This window comes from Lethenteron reissneri, chromosome 61 (genome assembly GCF_015708825.2).
Source record: "Lethenteron reissneri isolate LAM-NWPU_2019-01 chromosome 61, ASM1570882v1, whole genome shotgun sequence".
NCBI lineage: Eukaryota > Metazoa > Chordata > Hyperoartia > Petromyzontiformes > Petromyzontidae > Lethenteron > Lethenteron reissneri.
In genome coordinates, this window is record NC_083839.1 from 2,680,335 (window position 1) to 2,691,015 (window position 10,681).

The 10,681-nt window shown below is 49.3% G+C and overlaps 1 protein-coding gene across 1 annotated transcript; it reads left to right on the top strand.

Moving 5' to 3' along the window:
* The first annotated feature begins 518 nt into the window (after positions 1–518).
* On the top strand, positions 519–6,692 carry LOC133358243 (sclerostin domain-containing protein 1-like). The gene is made up of 4 exons (XM_061576486.1): positions 519–550; positions 1,549–1,737; positions 5,443–5,829; positions 6,652–6,692. The coding sequence occupies exons 1-4, from the start codon at positions 544–546 to the stop codon at positions 6,690–6,692; spliced, it is 624 nt and encodes a 207-aa protein (XP_061432470.1). The 5' UTR covers positions 519–543.
* Positions 6,693–10,681: the final 3,989 nt, after the last annotated feature.

Sequence of the window (10,681 nt, forward strand, 5' to 3'; positions counted from 1 at the left end):
CTGCAAGGATGACCAGAGCTCACATGACGATGGTTCTTAGCTCCTTGATGAGTGTTTACATTAAAATTAAGAATGTCTGGCTCGAGGCTCCAATGGGCCAGTCCCCCCCCCCCCCCCCAACACACACACCAGTCTCACCGCCCTGGCATGTAATTGGCACGCATGGCCGCTGAAAGCCAAAATCGCCACCTCGGGGCAGTCAATTCTTGTGGAGGAAAAAAATCCCACGACTCCACACGGAGCCGTCGCTTCACCCCCCCCCCCACCGCACCCCCGTCCGCCCACTCTGCCCTTCGCAAAGCCCTGAACCCAACCGCAACCATTCTCCACCCCTGCAATTAACGAGGCCCCTTATACAGCCAAGCCCCGGTGTCTTGGTGGGGCAGTAGGCACTGTGGGGTGGAGGGGGGGAGATGTGATTCTAGCGAAGAGAAAACTCTGTGTGTGTGTGTCTCTTGTGTCGTCTGCGTATCCTGCATTAGTCAGACTGCAGAGTCGTCGTCGTCGTCGTAGGAGCAGCAGCAGCAGCAGCATTGTTGTTCTATGTTCGGTGTGGATTGTATGTGACTGTGTGCGTGTTCTCTCTCGTACACAGAGAGCGTTTGTGTCTGTTCGATGCATGATAAAGGCTGTGGTTTGTATAGATTTTTGTTGGAGAGTACTGTGTGACCTCCATGTAGCATTGCGATGAGTGTGGTGTGTTCTTCCGAGTACTCGACAGTACTGTGTGTTCTGTGAGTGATGTATTGTACTCGTAGTTCTACATATTTATCAGTATAGAGTCGTGTTGTTATGTATATGGTAGACTTCAGAATGGTGTTCATGTACTACATAGTATCGTAGAGTACTGTGTCAAAGTACGACTGCGTCTTAAACGGCGAGAACTGATTGTTGGCAGCCTGCAGTGATGTTTGCGTAGATACCTCTGTACACACAGAGATCTGATGTCTTGCACTGTGTGCATGGGCTGTATTGTATACACATAGAGCAAGTATTGATATTGTTCATTGAGTCGTTCTACAGAGTATTCTGTTACACAACTACAATGCGCATTCGTTACCCGACTCGTGACTTCACGATGCAAATTCCAAAGGCGTCCGTCTGCACGGCCATCGAGACATCGGATATTTAGCACGAACAAATCGATAATACAACATCGACTCCTCGGAACATTCTGATATTTTGAGTCCACCCCAAGAAGGCTCTAAATTAGCTTTACTCCCGGTGATTAATACTCAAAACTCTCAGCGAATTCAGTCAAGCAGTGGAGTGACAGAAAGCGGACGGGAGGGCGGGGCGGGGGGGTGACCACATCATCTTCAACATCCTCGGCCTCGAGTGAAACATCGATTACTCCGTGCCGCATCCTTAGCAAAAGGGATCACAGCAGCGCTCGAACCCAATAATTCGCCGTCCCATCCTGGAAGAGGTCGTCCTCCTCGCAGCACGTGGCTCTCCCTGTCTCCCCACGTGCGCTGCGCACGAAGACGACCACCACCACCGCCGCCGAGATGCCGCTGCGTTGCTCTCTCCTGACTCTGCTCGCAGCGCTGCTCGCGGTTCGCGGTTCGCGCCCGGGTTCGAGCAACGGGGACACGGAGTCGCGGGGACGGGCACGCGGTCCCGAGACGGAGGGAACCTCCGAGCGGCGTCAGCTGCCGATGCGACTCTCGCCAAATCGTGCTGGACATCGGCTGCTCCACCTGCCCGGCTCGGGAGCCGAGTCTCATCCGCGAGGTAAAATGAAAGGGTGCCCCTTGAGCAGCCTCGCACGCGAACACAAGGTGACATTTCACTCCGACTCCCTCCCCCCGCCGTGTAGCCTTAATTTAAAACAAAACAAGTATAACCCGTAAAAACAATATTTTTCACTATAAATCCTTTATATGCGTGGCGGCTAGAGTCCTCTCGTCCTCTGGCTTGAGATGGCTGCCACCTATGGGTCAGATGATTGCATGGCAGCATTAAGCAATTGGTAAATTAATATTTTAAAAAAAATTCCCTACACAGTGTAAGATTTTGGAAACATTTTTTCACGAACATTAATTGGAAAATGTCAGCTCGATTGGATCACGGGAAGTGGGTTAAAAAACGACCAAAAGATTTGCACGGCCGTAAGCAAGCAAGCAAGCGAACTTAATATAAAGGATTTAAAAAGTGTTGGGTGCAAATGCTGTTAGCGAGTAGCGAGCACCTGTGAAGGCCGGAACGGCACACGAGGTGGTGGGTGGCCGCACCACGCCCGGCCGCCTTTGTCTCCCCCAGTGGCGATGTTTGCCGCACATCAGGTACTCGTTTGAGGCTGAGTCGATCTAGGTGATGCCCAGGACCGCTTCAGACAATCGTGTGTGTACTGTACAAAAGACAAAGCTCCCCCGTATAGCCTCAATGGACTATTTGGAGGCGAGTGCTGTTAGCGAGCACCTATGAAGGCCGGCACGGCACACGCGGTGGTGGGTGGCCGACACCACGCCCGGCCGCCTTTGTCTCTCCCCCCGGCCCCCCAGTGGCGATGTTCACCGCACATCGCAGCAGCTACTCACTTGAGGCCGAGTGGACCTAGAGGAGGTCCCCGGGCCCGCTTCAGATCACCTTCAGCGGTGGTATCGGTGGCTGTGGGTGGGAATCGAACTGGGGTTGGTGGTGGTGGTGTCGCTCAGTTCGTGGTGGCAGCGGTGAGCTCGCCGCTGTGACCACCGCTGCGGCCACCAACAGCAAAAGCCGTCACGTCGCTACGGCTCCTGTGCCAGGCTAGGTGCACTCCGAGGCCACGTGAAGCGTTGAAGGCTCATCGCGACACAGAGGTTGCATGGGTTGGATCGCGTTCATTGCGTGGTGTGTCGTTCGCCCACCGCCACCCGGCGCAGACAATTAGTAAGGTTTGTCACGCGCGTGAGCTAAACACGCCAATTTAGTGGCTATTTTATAGCTGTCAAACCCTGATCAGTGCTTCAACCTTATTACAGACCAAGTCAGTTCATAATCAACGTTTTTTGGGTTTAGATCGCGTTATTTATAAATGTGTCGTAATCCTCCACCACCCGACACGGCTAATCAGCAAAAAAAGTGTCACGTTGACAAAAGACAAATAGTTCACTGCTTTAGCCCACCGGTGTGTTGAAGCGTGAAACCACAACATTTACAATTTTTGAGTAGCACGACGTTTCGCTGGTAATTGCATCCAGCATCATCGGGTAATTCGGCAGCCTACGTGTTAAACGGACCAAGTCAGACCTCACTGGTCACCCCGTGTCCCTTATAAATATCAACGTTCATTCTACAAAGCCCCATCACAAGAGAGAAGCACAAACAAGTAGACGCATTTTTGTTGCCCGGATTTAAACGGTTGTACGCCGTGTGGACTTGAGAAGTCAATGTCCCTGTACAAGAACACGGGGTACACTGTGATGGGTTGACAGCTCTGCTACTTCAGCACACCGCTCTGTTGGAGAGTAAACCCACAACATTTACAATTTGAGTAAAACATCTGGGAAACATGATAATTGGTTCTTTACCCTTCTATCTGGCAACAAAACTGACACCTTTTTACAAGGAGTCATGTTTGCATAGACCGCAATACCTGCAGTCATAATACAAACTAAAGAACATAACTCTGATAATGTGCACTGTCCTTGAAGTTGATTGGTCCACACCCGAGACAGCTTTCCTTAGAGCCTAGTCTCATATGGGTTGGACCAGATGACGCCTTTTGACGCCTTTTGGCGTCATCTGGTCCAACCCATATGAGACTAGGCTCTAAGGAAAGCTGTCTCGGGTGTGGACCAATCAACTTCAGGGACAGTGCACATTATCAGAGTTATGTTCTTTAGTTTGTATTATGACTGCAGGTATTGCGGTCTATGCAAACATGACTCCTTGTAAAAAGGTGTCAGTTTTGTTGCCAGATAGAAGGGTAAAGAACCAATTATCATATTTTTACTGGCAAATGAGGTTCCCATAATCTGGGAAACATTTTATATGTACGCGATCTAACCTGCCCCCCCCCAACCCCCCCGTGTATTATGACTAATATTGATCGTGTTAAGGTTGCCGTGAGCAGCCTGCACCACCACCAACAACAACAACAGGCGCCATTCAACCACGTGATCAAGCCAAATTTAAGAAATATTTCTCTACAAGTGACCCTCTACACCGTCACAAAATAACTGCTGGTGCCGTTCCTTTATGTGTTGGACAATTTGAATATACAAAACAAATAAGAAGACTACGCTTCTCTCCTCCGTTAATTAATCTCTCCACGAAGTAAATAATAATAATAATCCTTTCAATCTTGACTTAAAGCTTTCGTGACTGCAGGAATTCATATTGTTTTGGTCTTTCGGTAAAGTCACGTAGATTGGTTCAAACTAAATAACAAAAAATGACAAAAAACTACGATGTTTCGAACGCTTGTGTTGCGATCGAAACGTCGTAGTTTTTTGTTATTTTCTTTGAACCTATCTACGTGACTTTACCGAAAGACCCAAGAATATAATAATCCTTTCACAAGACAGCGGCCGCATGGCCTTCTGGGAAGTGTCATGTAACTTCAGCGACGAATCTATCGTTGGGACCTTTTTGACAGCATCAAAAAACGATGGGGGTGGAGGGAAAAAAAAATAAGGTTCGTCTCTTATCCTTCCTAGCAAGAGAAGGGGTAAAAGCTGCATCGATTCAAGAGAAAAGTTTAAAAAAACACACATACAACATCCCAGCAGTACCGGATTAAGCTAGTGCGGGGCCTGTAGCATATGATGTTATAAAGGGGCCATAAATATAAAAAAACATAAATATTAAAACACACATTTTTTACTTCCATAGTAAAGTAATTGTATTTTTTCATTCGCTATACAGCCAGATGATACGACAAATCGTTAACATTAAACACCCAGTCGTTCATACAAGTCGAAGGCGGCATGGTACTATAGTAATAGAGCTGGTGCAGAATCACTGAACCGGAATTGATAGCTTGAAAGCATTTAGCGCGGGGCCCTTGAAAGTGCGGGGCCTATAGCTACAGCACATATAGTAGCTACAACATATGTAGTAGCTATTACACGTGTAGTAGCTACTACAAGTGGCTACATATGCAGTAGCTACTACACGTGTAGTAGCTACTACAAGTGGCTACATATGCAGTAGCTACTACACGTGTAGTAGCTACTACAAGTGGCTACATATGCAGTAGCTACTACTACACCTGTAGTAGCTACTGCACGTGTAGTAGCTACTGCATATGTAGCCACTTGTAGTAGCTACTACACGTGTAGTAGTAGCTACTAGCTACTGCTACACGTGTAGTAGCTAGTCGTAGTAGCTACGAGCTACTACTACACGTGTAGCCACTTGTGCAACTACGATAATCCGGCACTGCATCCCAAACTGCATTTCGAACAATCCGCAGCGCCTCGTCGTCACCGCCCCTTCTCCCCCGCGTCCCAGACAGCGAAAGAGAAGAATGGGAAGAAGAACCCACGTGTCGAGAGGTGCGTATCGCTCGACACGTGACCGAGGGCACATGCGTCAGCGCGCGACCGCTCAAGCAAGTGCTGTGCTCGGGCCACTGCACCCCTTCACGACTCCTCTCCAACCTCGCCGTGGCCGCCGGCACTCGACCGCACCTCGACCGCGATCGCCGCAGGCCCGCCTGGCGCTGCGTCCCGGGACAGACACGTGTCGCACGGGTGCCCCTGAACTGCCCTGGGGGTCACCGGAGGACGGCGAGGGTGATGGTGGCCAGCGCGTGCCGATGCAAGCGCGCGCAACGGCGGCACAACGAGTCTCGCTCCTGGTGGGATCGCTTGGATGGAGCTGCGGAGGGAGAACACGGTGGTGGTGGTGATGGTGGTGCACGTGGTGGTGGTGGTGCACGTGGTGGTGGTGGTGGTGGTAGTAACAATGGGAGCAATCCCCTGCTCAGCAATGACTTTGAATGATTTGAGTTGTTCAATCTGGCTGTGACGGTCCCACCTGATGACGGAGACTTGTGTTGCCTCCGAAACGTCGTGATTTTATTGTTTTATTTTTTATTAATTTGTATTTCATTTTTTTACCTACGTGACTTTACCGAAAAAAACTAAGAGTATGAATCCTTGCAGTCACGAAAGCTTCAAATCTAGAATTGTTCAATCTTGATTTAAAGCTTTCGTGACTGCAGGAATCTATACTATCTGGTACCTTTCGGTAAAGTGCCGTAGGTAGATCAAATGATAAAATGAAAGAAAACACGACGTTTCGGTGGCAACACAAGCGTCCGTCTTCAGGTGTGAAAACATGATCTGCTGTTGTGGCTTTATATAGGCACTCGCCCCCCCCCCCTCTCCCCTCCCGTGCCGAAAATAATACAACAGCAGATCATGTTTTCACACCCGAAGACGGACGCTTGTATTGCGACCGATACGTCGTGTTTTCTTTCATTTTATTATTATTTCTTCTTCTATCTACGTAACTTTACCGAATGAACCAGAGCGATCGAGTCGTTGTTGTTGTTGGGTGTTCACGGTTGTGCTGCAGAGCTGGCAGAAGCGTGCTCGGCTTGACTCTGGTTCGACGTCAAGACGCTTCGCTCCACGTTATTGCGAGGCTCCTCGGGAACAAGAACGTCAGTCATTGTCGTCTTCTTCGCGGTTTTGGTTTTCGAATTGTACGAAGAGAACAGCTCGTGGAAGAAGCTGTCACAGAACTGCTTCTGAGATCCCATTCCAAGTGATTGCTTAACCCAAGGCCATAGCCATGGAGTCAACATTGGGGGGGACCAAATCTTCCAGGGGGTCCCCCCCCCCCCTCAGAAAAAAAAATCTAAATTTGAAAACGAATTTCCTGCCATTTCCTAACTAAAATCTTAAAAAGTTCACTAACACATGGGATGGACTTTTAATTTATTTTTTACAATAATGTCTAATAGTGTATTGTATTACATTGCTCTATTTTTATTTTTTTTACCTTTTCTTGTTTCATTGTATGTAATGGCAGAGATTAGGGATTCATAAAGTACAACCATAACCACAATCATATAAACATACATCTATTTTATAGCAATAAATGTGTCCCCCCACCCCCCCCCCCCCCAATATATATATTATAATTACGGCATTGGCTTAACCACACGCGGGGAACGCTGTACTTTCCCACGCGCTCCGTTACAGAGATAATCATCGCGTGGCAGTACAACTGAACGTTTTAATTCTCGCTGCTGGGATTTTTGCGAAGTTTAGTGCGGGGCAGAAAAAAAAACAAATGTATTCGCAATGAGCTTTTTTCGTGCACTCATTAGTGACTAGGCCAAGTTTGTGAAGGGCGCCACGGTGGCTGGGAGATGTTAACTACCTCCCCTGGTCTACAGGAGGTCGTGGGTTAGATCCAGACCCTGACGTCTGCTGCTGTATATTTGGAGTTTGCGTGTCTCTCTCATCATCACCACGGTGGCTAGGAGATGTTAACAACCTCCCCTGGTCTACAGGAGGTCGTGGGTTCGATCCAGACCCTGACGCCTGCTGCTGTATATTTGGCGTTTGCATGTCTCTCTCATCATCATCACGGTGGCTGGGAGATGGTAACTACCTCCCCTGGTCTACAGGAGGTCGTGGGTTCGATCCAGACCCTGACGCCTACTGCTGTATATTTGGTGTTTGCGTCTCTCATCATCATCACGGTGGCTCGGAGATGTAAACAACCTCCCCTGGTCTACAGGAGGTCGTGGGTTCGATCCAGACCCTGACGCCTGCTGCTGTATATTTGGTGTTTGCATGTCTCTCTCATCATCATCACGGTGGCTCGGAGATGTTAACAACCTCCCCTGGTGTACAGGAGGTCGTGGGTTAGATCCAGACCCTGACGCCTGCTGCTGTATATTTGGTGTTTGCGTCTCTCATCATCATCACGGTGGCTCGGAGATATAAACAACCTCCCCTGGTCTACAGGAGGTCGTGGGTTCGATCCAGACCCTGACGCCTGCTGCTGTATATTTGGTGTTTGCGTCTCTCATCATCATCACGGTGGCTAGGAGATGTTAACAACCTCCCCTGGTGTACAGGAGGTCGTGGGTTAGATCCCGACCCTGACGCCTGCTGCTGTATATTTGGTGTTTGCATGTCTCTCTCATCATCATCACGGTGGCTCGGAGATGTTAACAACCTCCCCTGGTCTACAGGAGGTCGTGGGTTCGATCCAGACCCTGACGCCTGCTGCTGTATATTTGGTGTTTGCGTCTCTCATCATCATCACGGTGGCTCGGAGATGTAAACAACCTCCCCTGGTCTACAGGAGGTCGTGGGTTCGATCCAGACCCTGATGCCTGCTGCTGTATATTTGGTGTTTGCGTGTCTCTCTCATCATCACGGTGGCTAGGAGATGTTAACAACCTCCCCTGGTCTACAGGAGGTCGTGGGTTCGATCCAGACCCTGACGCCTGCTGCTGTATATTTGGAGTTTGCGTGTCTCTCTCTCTCTCCATGGTCGCGTGGATTTTTCTCCGGGTCCTCCGGAGGTTTTCCCTCCAAATTTTAAATCGACATCACCACGCGTTTGGACTATTTGGCTATCTTGCGATACATTTCCATGCGATAAGCCCACTTCGTTGACCTATCATTTGCGGCCAGGTCGCTTCATAGCTCGGTGAGCCTAACCCGTTGAAATCACAAGTTGAAACAGTTGATCAAATCGCTGAGTCTTGGAAACCCAATTCAGCCTCGGGTGGTTGAAACTCTAATCCTAATCCAGGACCTCCGACGTTCCCGGCTCCGCACTTCACGTCTTCCGTGGCATTTCTCGTGCCCGTCACTCGCCGAACCACGAGTTTACCGCTTCTCGCAGAACAGAGGTCGCAAACGGGGTTTGATTCCTTACTCGTTACCCGTACCCGGCCGCACCAGGGTCGCAATCGGGTACCCGTACCCTACTCGACACCCGGATACCCGTACCCGGCCGGGTCTCGGGTAGGGTACGGGTATCGGGTACCCGATTACGACCTCTGGGATGAAGCCATGTTGCAGGCGCGGGTGGGTTCATACTAGGAACTTGAATTGTGAGTAGAGACAAGACGTTGGGAAATGAGTGACAAACGGTTACTCACCAGTGACTCACGGCCTACCCGTACCCGTACCCGGCCGCACCAGGGTCGCAAACGGCTACCCGTACCCGGCCGGGTACCCGGCCGGGTACGGGTAGCCGGCTATCGGGTAGGGTACAGGTATCGGGTACCCGGTTGCGACATCTGTCGCAGAGACCGTCCCATCCCGCAATTTTTCCTCCTTTCTCCGGGTAAATGCTCACCATCGCTGATAGCAGGACGAGCAGGCACCAAACATTCAACGCGGCCACAACAGAAGCCGCGAGCGTACGATTCTGATCTTGTGCGGCTCCTTATCGTTCTGTAACATCACCCTTCTACCCACCCCCCAGCTATGATGTTTTTACATTATTTTCTTAGCTTAGTGAGTCTCTGGGTATATATGCGAGTCTATGGCTCTCTGTGCGAGTCTGTGGCTCTCTATGCGAGTCTATGGCTCTGTGTGAATATATGGGGCTCTGTGCGAGTCTATGGCTCTGTGTGAGTCTATGAGTTTCTGTGCGGGTATATGGCTTTCTAGGTCAGTGTATGGGTATCTGCGGTTCTATGGCTCCCTGTGTGAGTCTATGAGTTTCTGTGCGGGTATATGGCTTTCTAGGTCAGTGTATGGGTCTCTGCGCGGGTTTATGGCTCCCTTTGCGAGTCTACGGCTCTCTGTGCGAGTCTGTGTCTCTGTGCGAGTCTATGGGTTTCTATACCAGTCTATGGGTTTCTGTACCAGTCTATGGGTTTCTGTACCAGCCTGTGAGTCTCTATGCGAGTCTGTTGTTGTCATCAGTCGGAATCTATTTGGTGTTTGAACATTTTAACACAACACCTGTTTTATTGCCAGAAAGGCCTATTCTTTTTTTTCTCATCATTTTGATAGGTCCCAAAGATGACTCTACACTGCTGGCAAATGCCTCCCCTTCCCCCCATTCACTCCCATTCCCTCCTTTTCCCAGAGGGCTCGCGACCACTCGCGACCTACTACAGGACCCTATTATCCCAAAGGTCACACAGGTAGGCACCGCGTCTAGGGCCTTCGAAAACGAAAGGGGCCTCGGAAATAAATGTGACCGTGTGTTTTTTTTGTAAGATAAAAAAAAAAGATGTAACCGAGATATCTTCCGGAATCAATATATTTATATATAGATAGCAAGGATAGGCACAGTGTGTATACAAAGAGGCTGAGTCTTATCAATAGTTTATTGTTTCATAAGGTGAGATATTAGCAATTAGGGGCCGTCCATAAATGACGTCACGCACCTGGGGGGGGGGGGGGGTCAGACATTTGTGACGATGTGTGACGAGGGGAGGGGGAGTTTGAGAAATGTGACGTCACATCAAAATGCGCAACTTTAAATAAATATAGACAACACGTTCTACTTCATTAAATAGACTTCATAATAAATGTTTTCTCCTACAAAATCAGAGTGCAGCGGCACATTAAATACGCACTACAATGAGAATAGTTTAAAGCGATTTGAAGCATGTTTTATTTTTTTTGGGGGGGCAGAGCTTCGTGACGTCATATTTGAGGGGGGAGGGTCTGACTTTTTGTGACGCCGTGTGACGAAGGGGGGGGGGGGGTTAAAAATCGTCCAAAATCGCGTGACGTCATTTATGGACGGC

Coding starts and splice junctions, on each gene's coding strand:
- LOC133358243 (XM_061576486.1), top strand. Junction 1,738..5,442: donor AGCCGAGTCTCATCCGCGAG/GTAAAATGAAAG, acceptor CCCGCGTCCCAG/ACAGCGAAAGAGAAGAATGG. Junction 5,830..6,651: donor AGCTGCGGAGGGAGAACACG/GTGGTGGTGGTG, acceptor AATTGTACGAAG/AGAACAGCTCGTGGAAGAAG.